General features: G+C 43.5%; 1 protein-coding gene across 1 annotated transcript; it reads right to left on the bottom strand.

Moving 5' to 3' along the window:
* Window positions 1-10212: 10212 nt before the first annotated feature.
* On the bottom strand, window positions 10213-12096 carry LOC308284344 (thimet oligopeptidase-like; the record flags this gene model as incomplete). Its single annotated transcript, XM_080724932.1, has 1 exon — window positions 10213-12096. The coding sequence occupies one exon, from the start codon at window positions 12094-12096 to the stop codon at window positions 10213-10215; it is 1884 nt and encodes a 627-aa protein (XP_080581058.1).
* Window positions 12097-23898: the final 11802 nt, after the last annotated feature.

The raw sequence follows: 23898 nt of genomic DNA, 5'->3' as shown, positions 1-23898 counted from the left end.
ATCTCGGCCAATCAAGCCAAACGATGATTGATGTTGTCGTTAATTAGCCCAGATTTTCTTTTTCCCTCCAAAAAGCCACTCGGACCAAAATGGCGTTTAATCACCTGGTTAGAAGCCTGACTGTTGATACAGAGAGGAGATGAGATGAAGAAGAAGCACTTTATCTGAGAGCTTTAATTCATTCCTATTAGAGGCTGACGTGGTGATGGATGGACGTTAGAGACCAACACAATATGAAATGTTTACTACATGAGCAGTTCACGTAGCATGTAACTCTACCCTGCATTTTACATAACTAAACAATACATACCCTTTTTTATTTTTGTTTTTTAGTATTAATTTCTCTCTATAGCAGCGATTATCAGCCACTGGAGTATTGGTGTGCTGTGGTGTTACCTACAGAAACACATAGGGCCCTGTTAAAGGGATATTTCACTTTCAAAAAAACTTTTGGTAATTTTATCGTGTAGGCTTTTATTTGATACCAGGCCCAGGTCCTCGATCTCCCCACACACACCCATTGTAACTCCATCTCATCCAGTGCCCGGAATCTCCACTAGAGGGCACCCAGTGGCCAGAGAATCCACCATAGACATACGCTGTATATGCACAAGCCGTGCGCAGCCATGACGCGCATGAACACTTTCCTTTGTGTCATGAACAGGAACAGGATGAAGTTAGCTTGATGTTAGCTATTGGCTACCACTCATTTTAGAAGCCCAATTTTCGGCGATTTAGCCGTGATTAAACCTTGCACACCTCATGGATAGGCATAGAACAGAGAAAATGAGCTCCAAAGATCTTGGATTGAATTGGAGTGGACGGCAAATATCGGCGGCGCGACGCTCTCGCGGGCCGATGTAAACAAATCGCGTCCGGTGGCCGGCTCGAAATTTTAGCCCAGTGCTTCGGTAAGGCCTCTGGTTGTTTAAATTATTAATATCCCGAACTAGTTCGGGATCGGCCCCCCGGACGATCAAAAGGCCGAAATAAAGCCGAACTAGTTCGGGATCAGTACAAGATAGCGTACAAGATTGTTGGATAGCGGAGTTCCACAATGCAACGCACCACCTCAAGCCAACCAGAGCAGCCGACATTAAAATTCCATTGCGTAAAAGTTTTTTTTTTTTCTTTTTGGCACATTATTTACTTGTTGTTTTAGGATAGTATATAGTTGTTTAAACTTCATATGGTCAATTAATCATGACAAACCCTATTTAAAAATACTAGAAGCTCGGCCGCCAACTCGGGAACAATGTAAATAGGGAATGAATGCCCCGCCCTTTAATGCAAACCCCATTATACCTGTTGTCATAGGATCCGTTTTGACCATCTGTTTGCGTGTGTCCATTTATGCCCATATATGGAGAGATATGTCTGTCTACGTCCATTTTCTGACATATATGGAGATCTCTGTAGGACCTGGTTTGACCATCTGTTTGCCTGTGCCCATTTATGCCCATATATGGAGTTTGCGACCAACTCGGGAACGATGTAAATAGGGAATGAATGCCCCACCCTTTAATGCAAACCCCATTATATGGAGATCTCTGTATCTGTCTGTGTCCCTTTTATGCCCATATACTCTATCTGTGTCCATATTTTATGCCCATATGCCCATATATGGAGATCTCTGTATCTGCCCATATGCCCATATATGGAGATCTCAGTCTGTGTCCCTTTTATGCCCATATGCCCATATATGGAGATCTCTGTATCTGCCCATATGCCCATTCTCTGTATCAGTCTGTGTCCCTTTTATGCCCATATACGGAGATATCTGTCATGGAGATCTCAGTCTGTGTCCCTTTTATGCCCATATATCTGTCTGTGTCCCTTTTATGCCCATATACGGAGATATATCTGTCTGTGTCCCTTTTATGCCCATATACGGAGATATCTGTCGGGTCGAGGCAAGGCCCCTGTATTGCCCATATATGGAGATCTCTGTATCTGCCCATATGCCCATATATGGAGATCTCAGTCTGTCGGGTCGAGGCTAGGCCCCTGTATCTGCCTGCAGTGATGTCACAATGACTCAGTGCTTGCGCCCGGCACTGCAGTGATGTCACAATGAGTCAGCGCTTGCGCCGATTTTGCGCCGATTTCCGCATAAGGAGATTCCGAACGTTTCGCGCCGGTTAGGGAAAACCGCGCGTCGGGTCGGGTCGAGGCCCGGCACTGCACTCCATGCCACGGCGGGGAACGCGCGTGCCGAATCTGAAGCCGGTGGGACGAACGGTTCTCGAGATACGCGGATTACAAACACACACGCAGAGACTTCTCGCATTTACAGCGGTGAAAATAGTCATGGCCGCCACTCAGAAGCGTTGGGCTCTGCTCCACGCTCAACAGCGCTGTCCCTTTCACAGGCAAAACAGGTGTCCTATATGTGCACTCCACAGGGCAACACCCTACCCTACCCTATGTGCACTCCACAGGGCAACACCCTACCCTCACACCGTCCTATGTGCACTCCACAGGGCAACACCCTACCCTCACACCGTCCTATGTGCACTCCACAGGGCAACACCCTACCCTCACACCGTCCTATGTGCACTCCACAGGGCAACACCCTACCCTCACACCGTCCTATGTGCACTCCACAGGGCAACACCCTACCCTCACACCGTCCTATGTGCACTCCACAGGGCAACACCCTACCCTCACACCGTCCTATGTGCACTCCACAGGGCAACACCCTACCCTCACACCGTCCTATGTGCACTCCACAGGGCAACACCCTACCCTCACACCGTCCTATGTGCACTCCACAGGGCAACACCCTACCCTCACACCGTCCTATGTGCACTCCACAGGGCAACACCCTACCCTCACACCGTCCTATGTGCACTCCACAGGGCAACACCCTACCCTCACACCGTCCTATGTGCACTCCACAGGGCAACACCCTACCCTACCCTATGTGCACTCCACAGGGCAACACCCTACCCTACCCTGCACTCCACAGGGCAACACCCTACCCTACCCTATGTGCACTCCACAGGGCAACACCCTACCCTACCCTGCACTCCACAGGGCAACACCCTACCCTACCCTATGTGCACTCCACAGGGCAACACCCTACCCTCACACCGTCCTATGTGCACTCCACAGGGCAACACCCTACCCTCACACCGTCCTATGTGCACTCCACAGGGCAACACCCTACCCTCACACCGAGTGCCGCGCTTCAAGCATGTAGATCTGCTATTTTTGAACATTTGTGCAAGTCTTTGAAGGTTTTTTTTTTAAACCTATGTTTCTATGTCAGTGGTGCTCAAACTTTTTCATGTGAAGGACCCCCAAAATGATATGTATTTGGCCACAGACCTCCATCTCACAATATTTAGTTCCAGGGACCCCCCAAGAAGCAAAATTTGAGTTACAAATGTCTGCTTAACAAAAATACATAATATTCAAAGATTTGCACACATTTTCACGACTTTTCAAAACATAGCAGATCTACAACCTCGCAGCGCAGCACTCGATGCCACGCTGTGAGCTTGTATATCTGCTATTTTTCAATAGCTAAAGTATAAAATAATTCCAGGCCCCTCCACCTTGGGCCCTTGTAACTCAGTCCCACTTTCCCCCCCTTGTGACGCCCCCTGGCCACCACACTACTGTAGTGTTTCTACCATTAGGCCTCACAATGACAACTGGTGGACGGTTTGACCTTACGACAGTAGGAACGTTCATGTACACATGGGGGAAGTCATTCTCGTCCCTTTGCTGCAGACCCCAGGGGTCCTAAAAATCGTTCGGGGAGTCCCTGAGAAGGTAGATGTTCCCCTGGATGCTGTGGTAGCACTAGCTCTGGTCCATGGCGTCACCTCCAGTGACGCGCTGACAGACCCGTCGGCAAATGAATAGACCGCGTTTTCTCAGCCCCTACCAGCGCTCAACTTCAGTCAAAATAAACAAAACTACTTCACTACTCACCAAACCAAAGGTAGTTTTGCGTTGTTGAAAGTCTTCTCCGCGTTGGTGAACCCCTCAGCACCCCACCCACTCTGCAAAATACACTATTTATGGCATGAAATAAAGTGCATCCAACTTGACCGCCGCTTATTTCCGGGTTGTGAACCATTGTATCTGCGGTGGCTCGAGATGGGTGCGTTTTATTTTATTGATTGATTGTTATGTGAAGTACACCTCCAGGAGGGTCATTCTGACAGACCCCCAGTGATCACCAAACACACTCCAGTGGTAAAGACAAACACTGCCTTTCACACTTCAACTTTACCTATCATAATATTCCCTTTGTTAGAGCGTCATGGTCTGCAACAAACATGTTGAATGCTATTGTATGCCACTTGAATGCTACTGTATTCATAGAATTTGTTTCACATCTTAAACAAGTTTGCATTTACATATTTCATTCTTCATACCTTAAATAATTCAGATTACAAATAACACAGATCATTGGTTGGTTTAAAAGATTTCTTTTATTCTCAACAGTTTAGAGTCAGTATCATTACCAAACAAACAGTTTAGAGTCAGTATCGTTACCAAACAAACAGTTTAAAGTCAGTATCATTACCAAACAAACAGTTTATAGTCAGTATCATTACCAAACAAACAGTTTAGAGTCAGTATCGTTACCAAACAAACAGTTTAAAGTCAGTATCATTACCAAACAACAGTTTAGAGTCAGTATCATTACCAAACAAACAGTTTAAAGTCAGTATCATTACCAAACAAACAGTTTAGAGTCAGTATCATTACCAAACAGTTTATAGTCAGTATCATTACCAAACAACAGTTTATAGTCAGTATCATTACCAAACAAACAGTTTATAGTCAGTATCATTACCAAACAAACAGTTTAGAGTCAGTATCATTACCAAACAAACAGTTTATAGTCAGTATCATTACCAAACAGTTTATAGTCAGTATCATTACCAAACAGTTTAGAGTCAGTATCATTACCAAACAGTTTAGAGTCAGTATCATTACCAAACAAACAATTTAGAGTCAGTATCATTACCAAACAGTTTAGTCAGTATCATTACCAAACAAACAGTTTAGAGTCAGTATCATTACCAAACAAACAGTTTATAGTCAGTATCATTACCAAACAGTTTAGAGTCAGTATCATTACCAAACAGTTTAGAGTCAGTATCATTACCAAACAGTTTAGAGTCAGCATCATTACCAAACAGTTTATAGTCAGTATCATTACCAAACAAACAGTTTAGAGTCAGTATCATTACCAAACAAACAGTTTAGAGTCAGTATCATTACCAAACAGTTTAGAGTCAGTATCATTACCAAACAGTTTATAGTCAGTATCATTACCAAACAAACAGTTTAGAGTCAGTATCATTACCAAACAAACAGTTTATAGTCAGTATCATTACCAAACAAACAGTTTATAGTCAGTATCATTACCAAACAAACAGTTTATAGTCAGTAGCATTACCAAACAAACAGTTTAGAGTCAGTATCATTACCAAACGAACAGTTTAGAGTCAGTATCATTACCAAACGAACAGTTTATAGTCAGTATCATTACCAAACAAACAGTTTAGAGTCAGTATCATTACCAAACAAACAGTTTAGAGTCAGTATCATTACCAAACAAACAGTTTAGAGTCAGTATCATTACCAAACAAACAGTTTAGAGTCAGTATCATTACCAAACAGTTTATAGTCAGTATAATTACCAAACAAACAGTTTAGAGTCAGTATCATTACCAAACAAACAGTTTATAGTCAGTATCATTACCAAACAAACAGTTTATAGTCAGTATCATTACCAAACAAACAGTTTATAGTCAGTATCATTACCAAACAAACAGCCATACTGCCATGACCTCTTCCTGGTAGGAGGAGTCTAAAAGAGTCACATGACCCCTCAGTGCTCCTTATATAGGATTGGTATAAATTGGGTCGTCCCAATATTTTATAGGTGGAAAGGAATTGTGTCGCTACAAAAACAGTCATACTTTTATAGGGGAGCGTGTCGCTGTTACTACATGTCATCTTTTCGACACCCGACTCTAACCCTCACCCTAACCTTGTACATAGTAACTGTAACAGTAATATTTACAGTATCTTCAGATAAAAGTGTGAGACCACATCACTGCTTGAATGATCAGTCCTGTCATCTCCTGTTTGGCCACTTGGAGGCGCTCTGACATCACAAATGACGACCCCCCCCCCCCCCCCCCCCCCCCCTCCTCTCATTGTAGTGAAAATGTTGTTTTACTCTCTGAGACTTGACCTATGAATTATAATGTCTCTCTCTCTCTCTCTCTCTCTCTCTCTCTCTCCCTCTCTCTCTCTCTCTCTCTCTCTCTCTCTCTCTCTCTCTCTCTCTCTCTCTCTCTCTCTCTGACATTAACAGCCCAATAAATACTTAAAACAAATAAAATTAATATCTTTCACGTATATCATTTTATGTGACTTGAGATGCTTTGGCCGTGCAAAATATGTTTCATGTCATACTTAATCGGAATATAGTGCGTGCGTGCTTGCTTGTGTGTGTGCGTGCCCGTGTGTGTGCATGTGTGCGTTTGTGTGTAAGTGCATGGGCTTGTTTGCTTGTACAGTAGGCCTATGTGTGTGCGTGTGTGCGTGTGTGCGTGTGTGTGTGTGCGTGCGTGCGTGCGTGCGTGTGTGTGTGTGTACTGTGTGTGTACTCCGTGGTGATTTGCATACAGACACTGCAAGGATTGGCTAATGAGTCAACACACACACACACACACACACACACACACACACACACACACACACACACAGTCTCCATATGTTTCACTAGGCAGACAGTCTGAGAGTTTTGGAGACAGAAAATTATCATTATGTCTGTCTGTCTGTCTGTCTGTCTGTCTGTCTGTCTGTCCTTTTCTCTTGTCAGGGTCATCTTGGGGTTAGATGATCTGTGCAAGGTCAAATAAGTGTGTGCGTGCGTGCGTGCGTGCGTGCGTGCGTGCGTGCGTGCGTGCGTGCGTGCGTGAGTGAGCGTGTGCGTGTGCGTGTGCATGCATGACTGTGCATGTGCATGTGCCCCTGGTTGGCGTCACTCAGGCCCGTGTGCATAAGAGTTGTGGTGCATGTGTGTGTGTGTGTTGTGTTGTGTTGTGTAGTTTAGTGTGTTTGTGCGTGTCACTATAATGGAGTGTTTTCATCTAAACTGCAAAATCAATGTAAAGTGGATTTAAATGCCTCTAAAACACAGTGTGTGTGTGTGTGTGTGTGTGTGTGTGTGTGTGTGTGTGTGTGTGTGTGTGTGTGTGTGTGTGTGTGTGTGGTCTCTGTGTCGCCTCGGTTACCATTACCCCCCCCCCCCTCCCCCCACTGTAAGATAGTTCAACCATATACTGTATTGTGTGTGTGTGTGTGTGTGTGTGTGTGTGTGTGTGTGTGTGTGTGTGTGTGTGTGTGTGTGTGTGTGTGTGTGTGTGTGTACTGTATTGTGGTGCTCAAACATCTCCATGTCCAGGATGTGAAAGATGAATATGTATCTGATAATCTGACCACCGACGCCCGTCTGAGAAGATCCTGGTGCCAGGAGAAGAAGATCCTGGTGCCAGGAGAAGAAGATCCTGGTGCCAGGAGAAGAAGATCCTGGTGCCAGTAGAAGAAGATCCTGGTGCCAGGAGAAGAAGATCCTGGTGCCAGTAGAAGAAGATCCTGGTGCCAGGAGAAGAAGATCCTGGTGCCAGTAGAAGAAGATCCTGGTGCCAGTAGAAGAAGATCCTGGTGCCAGGAGAAGAAGATCCTGGTGCCAGTAGAAGAAGATCCTGGTGCCAGGAGAAGAAGATCCTGGTGCCAGTAGAAGAAGATCCTGGTGCCAGTAGAAGAAGATCCTGGTGCCAGGAGAAGAAGATCCTGGTGCCAGTAGAAGAAGATCCTGGTGCCAGGAGAAGAAGATCCTGGTGCCAGGAGAAGAAGATCCTGGTGCCAGGAGAAGAAGATCCTGGTGCCAGGAGAAGAAGATCCTGGTGCCAGTAGAAGAAGATCCTGGTGCCAGGAGAAGAAGATCCTGGTGCCAGTAGAAGGCGTCTCCCAGACTGTAGAACTTAACTCTCCACTGCAGTTAGAACTGCAGACTCACTGCAACCTCCCACCAACTCAACTCTTCACACTCCACCTTAAAGGACAACTTTGTTGAACAAGGGTTCATATTTTAGATTGTAATTAGAGAAAAGAAAAGCAGAACATTTTTAATTTACAGTTTCTATCGTTTTAGTGGTTTTAGCGATTTTGAGTGTGGCTAAATATTTTTAGACACAAAGAAGCCGGAGATTTCTTTACAGTAACACTACCAGCCCCCATAAGTCACATCTGCCCATGGAAGATTGCAGTGCATCTTGGGAATGGGCTTATCGTGTCTAAAAAGACATATTTAGCCACTTGTACGCATGCCCCCAAACACTGAACTCGTTAAAATGGCTAAAACGATAGAAATCATTTAAACGCTCATCTTTTCTTTTATCTAATTACAAAAAAATATGAACCCTTGTTGTAAAAAAACAAAGTTATTCTATAAACCCGTAGCACTGACCACCAACTTGTCTTGATCCATGTCATTTGTTTCTGTTACTAAGGCTCGTTTCTTTTTTTTTCTTCTTGACCACAGTGTTAAGATTTAGATATTATATTGTTTAGACAGATGATAGGTTCATTTTTAACCTGCTATCCTATAGTTTCAATGTACAGATGATTATTTTGATAGTATATTGATGGAAGGTACAATAGTTATCTGAGACGCTACGCTGTCTCTCTGCGTTCTATGATCCTATAGTTTACTGAGACGCTACGCTGTCTCTCTGCATTCTATGATCCTATAGTTTACTGAGACGCTACGCTGTCTCTTTGCATTCTATGATCCTATAGTTTACTGAGACGCTACGCTGTCTCTCTGCATTCTATGATCCTATAGTTTACTGAGACGCTACGCTGTCTCTCTACATTCTATGATCCTATAGTTTACTGAGACGCTACGCTGTCTCTCTGCATTCTATGATCCTATAGTTTACTGAGACACTACGCTGTCTCTCTGCATTCTATGATCCTATAGTTTACTGAGACACTACGCTGTCTCTCTGCATTCTATGATCCTATAGTTTACTGAGACACTACGCTGTCTCTCTGCATTCTATGATCCTATAGTTTACTGAGACGCTACGCTGTCTCTCTGCATTCTATGATCCTATAGTTTACTGAGACGCTACGCTGTCTCTCTGCATTCTATGATCCTATATTTTACTGAGACACTGTCTCTCTGCATTCTATGATCCTATAGTTTACTGAGACACTGTCTCTCTGCATTCTATGATCCTATAGTTTACTGAGACACTGTCTCTCTGCATTCTATGATCCTATAGTTGCGACCGTAGGTCGCATTTACTATCAAACCCTGCACAAAGTGTAAGTCCGTCAGTCCGTCAGTCCGTCAGTCTGTCTGTCACACCTCACACGTCACACTCTTGCCCTGCTCATATCTCCGCAACCGTTGCCCCGATCCATGCCAAATTTTGCACACACACTCCTTACCTGCCAAACTACAACCTCCAAGGACCCCCGGAGCTCCAGGGACCCCCAGGTCCCTGGTCCCTGGAACTGACCAAATGACCACCCCAACGGGGCTGCTCACGGGGAATTCCCGGGGACCACCGACTCCTGGTGCTCCAGAACGGATGCAAAAGTGGTGGCGCCCCCAGTGGAGGACCCCCTACACTGCAGCTCACATAAAATGCCGTAACTCCGGCTAGGAGCGACCGGGACAGCCGGGGCCGGTACCTATTCGTCCGCCTTGCCGGCGCGGAGACCCCACCCCTCATTTCTCACATGGCCCTCTTCTAGCGCCACCATGAGGCCGATTCTTGCAAAACACATTTTTGGACACTGCTCCTACAATCTTTGCCCTAAAATCACGCAAATCGGTACACAGTATGTCTACACTCATCCCATCAACATGAATCTCTCCCATATAGCGCCACCTCCAGGCCGATTTTTAAAAACACATTTTTGGACACTGCTCCTACAGATTTTGCCCTAAAATCACGAAAATCACTACACAGTATGTCTACACTCATGTCATCAACATGGATCAGGAAGATTTTGGCAAAACACATTTTTGCCCTATTTGTGGAGATAAGTGACCTACGGTCGCTTATCTCCCGATTAGGGAGCCTTACTGGTTTACTGAGACACTACACTGTCTCTCTGCGTTCTATGATCCTATAGTTTACTGAGACACTACACTGGGTGGCGGGTAGCTGGGAGCTCGCTAGAATCCTGTTTCTTTTTCCCTTTTCTCTTCTGTTTTTTAGCTGTTATTCCTTTGCTCAGGAGGAACGCTTCCTGGTTGGGTTCGCGACCCAAGAAGTTCTTCAGCATCTCTTGGGCGTCCTTGGAGGCACCAGGCTTCAGGATGCAGTTCCTGAAGTCCAGACCCACCTTAGGGTTCATGACTCCTTCCTGTTTGAAGCGGCTGTAGAACATGTCCGTGGAGAACACCTGGCCACACAGGTAGCTGTGATACGTGCCGTCAGAGACCTTTTCCACATAGTCACAGATGGCTGACCTGCAGGGCCCTGGAGAAGCAGGGACTCCCAGAATGTCTTTGCTGAGCCTCATGCGTTCGTTAGCCAGGTCCAAACCAGTCTGGGTGTGAAAAGCCTGATCCAGTTTAGCCCAGACTATGGTCATCAGGGTGCTCATACCGATGTTGGCGAGGCGAGACCTGAGCAGTTTGTCCAGCAGGTGGTCAGTAATGGGAGCTCCCGTCTTGTAGTGTTGAGAGATCCTCAGCAGCGGTTCCTTCTCCCAAACCCAGTTCTCCATCATCTGGGACGGAGCCTCCACAAAGTCCCGCTCCTGGTTGAAGGCACCGAACACAGCGTAGTCGACCCGGGCACAGAGGAGGTGCATGGCATGACCAAACTCATGGAATAAGATCTCCACATCGCTGTGTTTCAGCAGGCAGGGGGCGTCGGCCGCGGGTCTGCTGAACTTGGTCAGTATGGCGGCGACGGCGGTCTGTCTGCTCCCGTCGGACAGCAGACAGCCGGGCTGCAGCTGTGTGCAGTTTCCAGCGACGCACGCTCCCAGGTCCTTACCCTCTCTCTGGAACAGGTCGAGGTAGAACTGTCCGACCGTCTGTCCAGAGGAGCAGTCGGTGACGCGGTACAGCGTGACGTCGGGATGCCACGCGGGGGCGCCGTGCACCAGGCTGAAGGACAGACCCAGCAGGTCCTGGCAGATGTCTAGCAGACCCCGGGTCACCACCTCCAAGTGGAAATACTCCTTCAACCGGTCGTGGTCCACTCCATACTGGATCTTCACCACCCGGGCCATGTATTCTGGCAGGTCCTTCATACACAGCTCTCCATCGAAGGGCAGAGCTCTCTTCTGACTCTCATCCTGCTTTAGTTTGAGGAGGTTCGCTCTCTCCTCGTCTCCCAGTGGCTTCAGCTTATGGAGCAGCTCCTCCAGGAAGATGGAGACATCCTTGGCAGACTTTGATACGCTTCTCTTTTTTAAATCGACACATCGATAACGAGGTAAGAATTCTAAGAGGTTGACCTTGACTGGTTTCTTCCTAACAGACGAGGGAGTTGTTCTGCCCCGGTGTGACCCCTTGTATTTCTTAGCCTTTGTATTGTGATGACTACGAAGATTATAACTTGAATTCTCAGATTGTATCTTCTTGATGCTTCTCCCCAGCCGTCTCTCCATGTATCTCTTATCCTCCACAGTAAGACTGTCTTGGTCTGATGCCTCCTTCAATCCCAGAGCAACGATCCTCTGGTAGACGTCCTTTCTCATGCTCATGGCCTTGTGAAACCTGGACAGCTTCTCCCAAGCCTCGGTGCTGGCGGCCCTCACCTCCGCGCTGGGCGACACGCGCCTGGGGAAGTCCAACGTGCTCTGCTGGACGGCGTATGCAGCTTCCATGTGGGCCAGGCCCTTCAGGCCGTCCGTTGGGGTGAGTCCTAAGTACACCTTCCTGGTGTTGGCGATGAGCTGGTCACACAACTGCCGGATCTGTTCGGGGCTCAGATCCCATCGCAGGAGGTTCTCGCTGCAGACCTGAGTACTAGGGCTGCTGAAATCCACCTCTCTCCCTGTCGCTCCCATGTTTGTGAAAACCATCCCAATGTATTGTAAGGGGACAGCTAGAAGGGATTTCTTTTATGTCATCAACAAACGTTCTTATGTACCCAAAACCTTTACAGCATATCCCTGATATGCTGTAAAAGCAGATCGCTGATGTCGTCAACCTTAAGCCCATATCTGGGAATGCCCAAGCATATATGAACATATTGTGACAATCTCATGTGACGTATGATGTACACAACACCAGAGGCTCGTTCTCCTGCTATACCACCAAAATGTGGAAAACCTTAATGAAGGCCTTACAGGTGTGCCAATCCCTAACATCCTGAAAAACCACTTACAGGCGGCAGCCGCTTGTAACTGGTTAAAGATAAACCTAGCCTAGCCTTACCCTCCCTGACCCTTCTATTGTAAATATCTTAATTTTTGAATTTTTCCAAGGTGTGGCTTTGTCTGTCCTGTCAATTTTGTCTGTCCCGTACATGTCCCGTGCATGCTTGACCAATTGAGGATTGGTCAAGCTTCACATGCCAATTTGGCCCTCCAGATTCAGAATTCATAAAAATATAGAACTAAAGCACATAGAAAGTATAGATCTAGAACACAGAATGTATAGATCTAGAACACAGATTTCATAGCTCTAGAACACATAGAATAAAAAATCACTGCTTCACCTCAAACCGAGGTTTGATTTTTTGCACTGTTTTTGTTTTGTTTTTTCTGTCGATATCTACTGCATACTAGACTAGTACTGTGTTCTATCCGTCTGTCATTCATTGTTATATGAGATACATACTGTAAAGGTTTCCTGAGCAAATAAGCCGAAAGAGCAAAGCCCTGCTTCAACATAAAAGACTGTCACACAAAACTAGTGAAAATGGCTCGCGATGCGAGGCGTTGCGTGCTTGTAGATCTGCTGTTTTCACTAGTTTTGTACATTTTATAGATGATAAATTCAAAACTAACGGTTTTGGACATACAAGGTTTCCACCCGACAACGACGATATGCTATAAATATAAGGTGCTGGGAGTGGAAATTATAATGTAGGGGTGCCTCGGATAAAAAAAAATATATATATGGGGTGCAGTTTGGGAACCCCCCCCCCCCCCCCCCCGATCTAGCAGACGCTCTTAATCCAGAGCGACTTACAATAAGCAGATAATACATCAATACATCAACACACACACATATGCACACATAGGCTATACACACACACACACACACACACGTATACACACACCCCTACACAACCACACACACACACACACACACACACACACACACACACACACACACACACACACACACACACACACACACACACACACACACACACCCACCCACACACACACACACACACACACACACACAGTGTAAACAGTGTGTAACAATGTTAAGGAGGTGTCTGGCTGGTTTCCATGGTAACTGATTGTCTGTGAGTTCCTCTGTTGTCTGCTCCTCTCGGGGGTCGTCCAGAGGTCACACAGGGTTCACGGTGGGGTCACGTAGAGTTCACAGCGGGGTCGTCCAGGGGTCAGCGCGCCCCGAGACCAACTGGCTTTCACTTCCTGTGTGACAGTGTTGATTTCGTCGACTAAAACTATGACGAAAAAAGTTCGTCGACTGCCTTTTTTCACTGACGAAAACTAAATAGAAACCAAATGAAAACTAAGCTGTGATGACTAAAACTAAGACTAAATATATTGACAATTTTGTCAACAATCAAAAACTAGACTAAAATGTCACGGTAGGGACTAGTGGAGGAGAAGAGATACAGTAGAACTAAAAGACAAGTCGTTTTATATTTGGTTGCACTCGGGTGTTGCGATGCGACGCGTTGTGAGCTTGTAGATCGGCTATTTTCAGAGTGCAATAAAGTGTGTAAAATCAGCCATTACGACACCATCAAGGCCCGCCAAAAATGTTTTGTCGACCAAATCAACTGTACATTTAGTCGACTAAAATATTATGATATTTAGTCGACTAAAATATTATGATATTTAGTCGACTAAAATATTATATTTAGTCGACTAAAATATTATGATATTTAGTCGATTAAAACTAGACTAAAACTAAAACATTTCAGATGACTAAAATATGACTAAAACTAAATCGCATTTTATTCGAAAGACTGTGACTAAAACTAAAATCAAAAATGTACTGCCAAAATTAACACTGCTGTATGATGTAGTCGACCCCGCCCCTTTCTTATTATTATTATCATATTCACTTTGTTACAAGTAAAAGTCCGGAATTCAAAATGTACTTGAGTAAAAGTACAAAAGTGTTGGCATCAAAATAAAGCACCAAAAGAAAAATAGCAGATCTACAAGCTCACAAGGCGTCGCATCGAGACACCTTGTGAACTTGTAGATCTGCTATTTTCAAACAGCCTACAGCCAAACTGTCTGGGGTAAAATACAAATGCTTGAAGGTTAAATATCCCTTTATTGATAGGAACTATAAAAATCTCTTAACCCTCTAAGGCCCACGGTTGTAATATTACAACGTTTGTATTTTATCCAAAAAAAGGTTTAAATCATTTTATTTTAGCTCCCCCTACCACCTAAACACCACCATTGGATTCTATTGTTTAGTATTACAATGCCATTGGCCACAATATTTGCATATAAATACCCCCCACAGGGGCTGACATTCACACCCGCCACACCCGCTGAAATTCCAGAGTTTTGACGAACAACATCTCACTTTTTCATGGAAGCTATACCTCACAAAAACATAAGTAAAATGCCTGTACTATTTTTTTTGGTGATCATTAGAATGTCTAGAACATGTACATATGTCATTATTGTGAAAAATATCCCCCATATGTAAATTAGAGCATGATTTATGATTTTTGATTTATGGCTATAAAATCTTACAAAAACATTTTTTTGAAAAAAACATTACATTTTCCTCTTAATATGACTCCTACAACACCATCTGATTTTTTTCAATTTTTTATTTCAAGTATTTCTTAATGCGGGCCTTAGAGGGTTAATTAAACGTATTACATTATTTGTTTATATAAATGTAATTAGAACATGTTTATTGTGGAAATTGGAGAGAGAGAGAGAGAGAGAGAGAGAGAGAGAGAGAGAGAGAGAGAGAGAGAGAGAGAGAAACATCCAAATGTCTTAATGAAATGTTTACATTTAATTAATATGAATGTGTTATCCTCTATTGATGTTTGTTATTGTCCTGATCATATTTACATAATGGATATACAGTAACAGGAAGGCTTAAATGTTATATCGCAACAAAATGTCAAAAACATTACACTGCATGTGAAACGTGGCCAGGGTGCAGTAACCTCTTACAGACACTAGATGTCACCTGATCTCACTACACTCACTATAACTGAATTTAAAATATCAAAGATTAACCCTGTGATGGACACATTAATGAATCCTGCTGTGTAATCAAATAAATACACACTTTATAATTAGATGTACGATATTTTGATGTATCAGGACTGATTTAGATAGCGCTTGTGCACTGTGTGTGTGTGTGTGTGTGTGTGTGTGTGTGTGTGTGTGTGTGTGTGTGTGTGTGTGTGTGTGTGTGTGTGTGTTCCACATGAAATCACAACCACAGACACACAGAGAGATTGACAGACAGAAAGCGAGGGATGAAGAAACAGAATGAAAGAGTGAAAGACAGGAAACAAGTATGAAAGGTATTTGAACAGGAAGTGATCATTATCACCTAGAGAAGAAGAGAGTGATGAGAGGAGGAGAGGAGAGGAGAGGGGAGGGGAGGGGGGGAGAGGAGAGGAGAGGAGAGGAGAGGAGAGGAGAGGAGAGGAGAGGAGAGGAGAGGAGAGGAGAGTATTTGACCGTAGAATGACCTCCTCCTTGGGGCCTCATCACCTCTCCTTCACCTCCTCTCTGTCCATCCTTCATCCTCCTCTCCTCTCCTCTCCTCACTCTGAAAGGACACACACGCGCGCGCGCACATGCAAGCACGCGCGCACACACGCGCATGCACGCGCACACACACGCATGCACGGTACGCACATACCCAAACACGAACACACACACAGAAACATGAACACCAGCAAGGTGATTCACATGAAATATGGACCAAACATCATATATATAGTATACATATATTATCTTGTTAAAGCTTCAATGCCTGCGTTATCTAGGAAGGTTTTCAGGAAAGACAAAATGAAAAACAAAATAAATGTTGCGTGTGTTGTGTTTTCTTTTTGTGCAAATGTCTGAACCTGTGGTTCCTCTCGTACTGAGCAGGATTGCATCAACCAGGGGCCTGCAGAGAATGTTATGTTTAATGTAAAGGGCCTTTTGGTGAAAATATTGAAAATAGCCGACCTCCAAGCTCACAACACGTCACAGGCTCACAGCGTGATGTGTTGTGAGCTTGGAGGTGCTCGATACCACACTGAACTAAGCACAATACTGGAGATGTGGCGTAACGGCATGGATTTCTACTTCAACATAAGATGCTGCATTCAAGTTCAGGAGAGTTTGGACAAGGCAGTTCTCTTGAATGCTGCCTTCAGGTATGGCATGGAAACTTTGGAAACCTTTTTGAAATGATACTAAACAGGCTGATGGGTGTGGGGGCGTGGCTTGTCTGTAGAACCAGGAAATGGAACGTTGTGGTGTGGCGGATAATTTATGCACGAAAAACATGCTTAGGATTGTTGGAATTCCGTGTGTGTGTGTGTGTGTGTGTGTGTGTGTGTGTGTGTGTGTGTGTGTGTGTGTGTGTGTGTGTCCAGACCTAGACTAGGGGTCGTGACCCTGTCAGGGGTCATGCAGGGGTCACACAGAGGTCAAAATCCAACCCCCGTGCCTGGCTAAAGAGCTGTCACACACACGCACGCACGCGCACACACGCGCGCGCACACACACACACACACACACACACACACACACACACACACACACAGTATTTTATGTTCAGTGATCTTGGCGTTATTTTTACAATTATTGTGATTTTTATGATATAACATGATATGAAATATGAAATGTGAAATATTATACATTAAAGTTTAATGTATAATATTTCACATTTCTTAAAGGTTATAGACAACATGCCTGGCCACGCCCCCTACTTCCGACCGGAAGCCCTTTTTTGGGCTTGATCGTAGCGCGATTTCCTGTTTACGTTCATCTGATCTGATTCTCCTCTTAACTAATGAGACGGGATTGTTTTACTTTGTAATTTTACTTTGTAACTTATGTTAACAATGTCACTTAATGGCAACACTCATCCACTCTGCTGATAAATAAATGAGTTGTGACGATACACACCTGTTCTGCCATCATTCAATGTTATGAGTTGGAGGGAAAAAAAAAAGAGATCTCAATTGAAACAATTGCCATAGGCTTTCTTGGGCGTATGCTGACCTTGTACTAGTGTACTGTCATGAAACTACCTTTTTTCATATGCAAACTTCATCAAGTTTAAAAAGAAATAACGCATAGAATAAGACGTGCTTCGATCACCTTCTATGCGCTAAATGACATGTTTATTCCCCCTGGGAGAGGATGCGCAGCTCTTAATTAAGAACCAATAGCTATATTCGTTCTATTCTGTCAATTCTGGTCTAATTTTACAAATGTAAATGTCTAAATATGTCTTGGCATGTGTACATATATTAATGTTTATCCATTATCAAACGAAATGAGGGGGGATATATTTTATTTCATTTAATTGGTTCCACCAGAAGATTCTTCTCTTTTTTTTTCTCGCCTCCTCCTCACACAAGGTCCGATTAAAAAAGAAGAAACATGTATATATAAACTAGATAGATAGGCCTACCTTTATCCCAAGGGGGAAATTATGAAAGCCTTTTAAAATGTTATAGGCTACTACTGGAATCTTGCTACAAAAGAATTCATTACATCTTGCCAGAAAGACGCAGATTTAGATCAAACTAATTAGCGGAGCATGCAGCCAGCTGGTCTGCTCTGGACTACTAAAATTTACATTAAACATGGTTCTCAGCAAACTTATGATAAGCCTACTGTGTTCTCACCTCAAAATGCATGGATTCATCATTAATTCTTCATATGGATCGGATCACACTCACAGTGGAGGCAGCTGGCATTAACTTGAGGTACCGACTAACAAATGGTTCACATCCAGGTATTGCCCTGAGCGCAGGTCAGCACGACCACTCCACTGCGCAACAGGCTCTGCTAATCAATCAACCATGCCATCATGCCATATTAATTAATATGCCACTTAGTTTAATTTGTTTAACCGTAACCCAAATTTTACAAATTAAAATTTCTTAATAATCTTTGAGACATGTTCAAACGAAATCTGCAACAACATTATTATATTATAGCCTTATTCTTCTCTCTCTCTCTCTCTATCTCTCTATCGCCCGATGCTTCTCTCTCTCTCGCCTTTTTTTCTCTATTAACAAACAATGTCGGTTCTAATAAAACAGACCAAAAAAAACAAGATAGTTTAGGTAAATAAATTGACTTGGCAACACGTTTATATGCATGCCTGACAGAGAGAACGGAAGTTCCCTTTCGACTTGGGGGCGGGGCGTCCCTCCTGCAATCGGCCAGGAATGTTGTCTATAGGGTAAGAAAATCATAGAAGAAGTTTTCTTGAATTCTTTCTATTGATTTAATAACACATTATTGAACACATTAACCCTTCTGTCCATATTTTTTGTCCAACATCTGGAGAAAGAACATTCAGTTTCACTCCCTGCTTCCACCGTGGACTGAAGACTCACCTCTTCACTCCACCTACTGTAAGCCCATAGCTTATAACACTTGTTGTGGTCACATGTTCAGATACTGGATTCTGATTGGCTTAAAACAGTGGTAAATCAGTCAACAACCTTGAGTTGGCTCATGGACCCCGCCCACTGTTGTGTATTCTGAAACAATTAATGATCGTAACTAAATAACCTTGCAAGTTACAACTGTGTTTTCTTTCATTTATATGGTAGAAGTGGTAGAAAAGCAATTGACCATTCGAGGGTCGTGGGCACTGTTTCAGGGTTGAAACAGTGGTAAATCAGCCAACAACCCACTCCCTCTCATGGTAAATGGCTTACACTTACCATGGCACTCGCCTACCTTCAATGACCATACATGTATTTTAGATACTGTAACATTGTTACCTTACCTTCAATGACCATACATGTATTTTAGATAGCATTGTTTTTTATATGTGTTTTTTAATAGGTGCTTGGTCTACTATTTCTATGCATTTGATATATTGATGTTGATGTATTGATGTATTGATGTATTGATGTATTGATGTATTGATGTATTGATGTATTGATGTATTGATGTATTGATGTATTGCTTATTGTACATCACTCTGGATTAAGAGCGTCTGCTAAATGCCTAAATTGTAAATTGAGATTGAGATTGCTTTGGACTCATAGAAGAACAGTTTACAGTTTAGTTTACAGTTTAGGCATTTAGCAGACGCTTTTAATCCAAAGCGATTTACAATAAGCAGATAAAACATCACAATAATAAACAGGATAATATGTCAATACATCAACAGCAATATAACAAATGCAAATGAATATCTATCTAGGAAACTAAATAATCAGTCAAAAAAAGGTTCTAAAAACCTAAAAACAAATGCTAACTAGCTTCATGTATGGTCATTGAGTGTTTCAGTAGTGCTATGGGTTTAGGTGGAGTCTGAAAAGGTGAGTCTTCAGTCCACGGTGAAAGCTAGCGAGTGAGTCTAAGTGCGACAGGGAGTTTATTCCACAACTTGGGGGCCAGGATGGCAAACTGTTTTTGCCCTGGGGTTTTTAGCGAGGGTTCTGTCAGCATCCCTGTGTTGGCTGATCTAAGTGAACCAACAGCACCAACCCCAATGGATGCTGACCTTGAACTTGATCAAATGTTATTGTATGAGTGACATCATTGCACAGTTTGCTCCTGTTCACCTAATTAAACACACACGCACGCACGCACGCAAGCACGCACGCACGCACGCACGCACGCACGCACGCACGCACGCACGCACGCACGCACACACACACACACACACACACACACACACACACACACACACACACACACACACACACACACACACACACACACACACACACTCCACAGATATGTGGGCATGCAGGTCCAAAGAGAGCTGTGTTATATTATAAACAACATTGTACAAACAAGGCTGGCGCGCCACATGGCTCTATGTCAGAGTTCTCAAATTCTGCCCGAACCAGACCCAACATTTAGGGTAGGGTAGGGCCTAAAATGTATGTTAACTAGTCGGGCTGGGTAGGGCCTCGGGCCGACCCAGTTAGGGCCCAGTTAGGGCCGGGACTTAATTTTCAGGCCCGTTGAGAACTCCATGTCCAGCACAGGGTCAGATATGTTTCGTTGTCCGTCCTGTCCCTGCATGGTTCAGTGTATCCCTGCTGTCCATTACACAGGGGCAGCAGGGGCTCAGGGGTAGAGTTGCCGTCTTAGAATACGGAGGGTTCCCGAAAGGTTCCCTGTTCGATCCCGTGCTCCCCCAGAGTTAGTGTCGAAACAAGATTAAAGAACGTTGGTGGACCAAAAAGTAAAAAAAAAAAACACTTTTTGTAAAACCTAAACAGAGACAAACAGTGTTCAACATGCATGACATGGCAGCGTTCGCTTGCAATCTCAAAGAGTTGTGTAGAGATCTAACATCAACGAGTGCAAAGTCAGAGAGCAAAATAAGGTGAATGTGTTTTATTTGTGTTGACAGAGGCTTGTGGGAGAGTCTATACAACAGGGGTTTTCAAGGTGGGTGACGGGGCACCCTGGGGTGCCGTGACGGCAGTCCAGGGGTGCCTCGAGATAATTTGATAATATTTGGAATTTAAGTACAAAGTTATTTTCAGTCAGTTCTAACCAAAATGGCTGTTATCTCAACGTTTTCCTCTCAACATAATCACTAAAATATCGCCACTGTCGGGCAGAAACCTCGTATATCCAAGTTTCAAATGTGTACGTCTTTTGGTAAAGCAAAGCGCTGCTTCATCATACAAGACTGTAGCACAAAACTAGTGAAAACAGCTGATATACAAGCACACAACGCGCATTGTGTGCTTGTAGATCGGCTGTTTTCACTAGTTTAGTACATTTTATATATGATATGCTATAAATATAAATGCTATAAATATAAGGTGCTGGGAGTGAAAATTATAATGTAGGGGTGCCTCAGATTAAAAAAATATTCATGGGGTGTCCTGACTGAGACAAAAAAGTTTGGGAACCCCTGCTATAGAAGGTGGGCGAATTAAATAATCCCCACATTTCACCAAAATAATCTTAATGGTTGATTGCGTCTGAGGAAGGTGACGAGTAAATGATGTGAAAAAAGACAACGAACTTTAGAAAAAAACAATGGCATCCTTAAATAACCTCTGAAATGATGCCTGTCATAACGGCACCCATACCAGCAGGGTTTACTGTAAGTCATGAAAATGATGTTTGCCAAACATCCAGTGTTGATATCAAACACCAGGGGAAACTTCCAAACAGAAGTCAGTCGATCAAACCTATCATGTAAACTCTAAAGTCTGAAAGGTGATGAATTAGATGGAGTTTCTGGTTCATACCTGTCCTCCTCCCTACTACCGTACGTAACCAGTACAGGAAGCTATAAAAACACAAGAGCGTCTCTACTTTTCTCATCATCATCTGAAGTCGACAGGATCAACCAGATCACTTCACTGCACAGCACAGATCAACAACCAGACATCACTGGTAACTGGTAAACACGCATTGATTGTTGTTAGGGTGTGACATGTTATGCATGTAAGGTGGCAAAATCGCGCTCTTTCGAACGACCATCATTTCGACCGGATGGTTAGCGACTCACTCCACGGAGGTTAACACATCGGGTGCCCACGTGGTGTCTAAGTAAATTTCTTTGATGTCGCTGGAGGCCCACGACGCGTTTGACGCGTTGTACAGTAAACTATACTGTACTGTAGCTACTGCACTTGGCTACCGCGGTGATGAAGCAAACTCCATTTCCCAACATGCAGCGCGCAATTACGCCATCCGGACGCGCTGTGTGTCTCGTTGACTTCCTGTTTATCGGCTGCACAAAAATGCTGTTTTCTCCTAATCTAGCTTTTAAATCACTTTCATTTCAAAACGGCAGCCTCTTCTACCGGCCGTCACACAAACAATGTGGCTCAGAATTGATAAAAAACGGTCCTGACTGAAAGAGAAGATTTTCGCAAAATAAACAGGACATACTCCGATTACATTTACTCGTAATTCTCGCCAGTACTCTCGCCGGTAGGTAAAATGACGCGTTGCCATGGGCACCAGCAAACACACACACGTCATACATCCGGGCACCCGATGTGTTAAGGTTAGGGTGAGGGTTAGAGTCGGGTGTCGAAAAGATGACATGTAGTAACAGCGACACGCTCCCTTTAAGGTTGCAAGAGAATGGGTAACATTTAAACCCCAATGTAAATGTAATGTAAACTCTAAAACTAGCATAGAAAGGGTTTTTAGAAGAGTGAAATAATGTCTTTATATTTATTGTCTTGTTATTCATCGTGCGTATGAAGACCATAAAGGAAAATAAGTCATGGACTTGATTGTGTCATAATATTCATAATATATATTACGTATATTTTCTTCTTTTTTTATTTGAACTAAATAACTAAAAGTATATCCATTGATCCTATAGTGAGATGTGTGTGTTTCTGTGTAGAGTTGAGGATGGGCAACGCTGCAGTGATCATCAACCACCCCACCAGTCTGGACCACGGGCAGCCGGTGCTGGACGGGGGGGGGAGTTGTGGCGGCGGAGGAACCCGGCATGATCTGCCTGGAGAGGAGCTCAGGGACCCCGGCAGGTAGGGGTGTATAGCTGGGGAGAATCTGGTCAAAAATCATCAATTTCGTGCACTTGGTGAAAAGTTTTAGATTTTTGGTATGGTGTTAGATATGGGTATAAGGTTTTCAAAAACCATCGCAAACAAGTTGGGTTAGGGTTAGCCCTAGTGGTCTGTTTGCAATTAATCAAATATTCGATACATCAGTATATGGTTGAAACCCCAAATAATTGATAAAAGAGATTTTTCAATGGATTCTGTTACTATTGGGTATGATAAACAACATACTAAAAATTCAGGAAAAAATATCTGCCAGAAAGGCACCATTTTCAAGATGGCGTCCACGATGGCCGCCGGGAGCTGAAAATGCGTTTAAACTGGGTTTTAATGTGTAAAAATTCATAATAAATCTGCACTCTATGAAGAGTTTTTGACAAGGCATTGATAGACTACTGTACAGAAAATTAGAATATTTTGTAGAAGTAAATATTCTAGATACATTGCACCTTCAGTGAATTATTACCCCTTTTTTGGTAAAATTCAGATTTTCTTTATGGCACGCAGCTCATGAATATCAAAAGTCCATTTTTTAAAATTGTACAATCTTACAGGAGACTCAAAACAAGGATTTATAACAGAGAAATGTCAGCCTTCTGAAGTCAGAGTTGATTGAAGTCCAGGGGGAAGTTTATGCAGTCAGTTATGATTTGGGCTGCTATGGCATCTGCAATGTTTTTACTAAATATTCTAATTAACTGAGATTGTTCGTACATTCACAACATGAATAGTGTATCTTGTACACATACAGTGGTGTAAAGTAACTAAGTACACAATTCACTCAAGTACAGTACTTGAGTGAAATGTTTAACTTTACTTGAGTATGTCTGATTTTAATCAAATATTGTACTTTTTACTCCACTACAACTATTTGAAAACTTTAGTTACTAGTTATGATAAAAAGGTTTTATTTAATCATTGTATATTTTGCTATACTGTGACCCAG

The sequence above is a fragment of the Nannobrachium achirus genome (genome assembly GCF_963921795.1).
Source record: "Nannobrachium achirus genome assembly, chromosome: 4".
NCBI classification, from domain to species: Eukaryota; Metazoa; Chordata; class Actinopteri; order Myctophiformes; family Myctophidae; genus Nannobrachium; species Nannobrachium achirus.
This window is presented reverse-complemented; position numbering and strand designations above follow the sequence as displayed.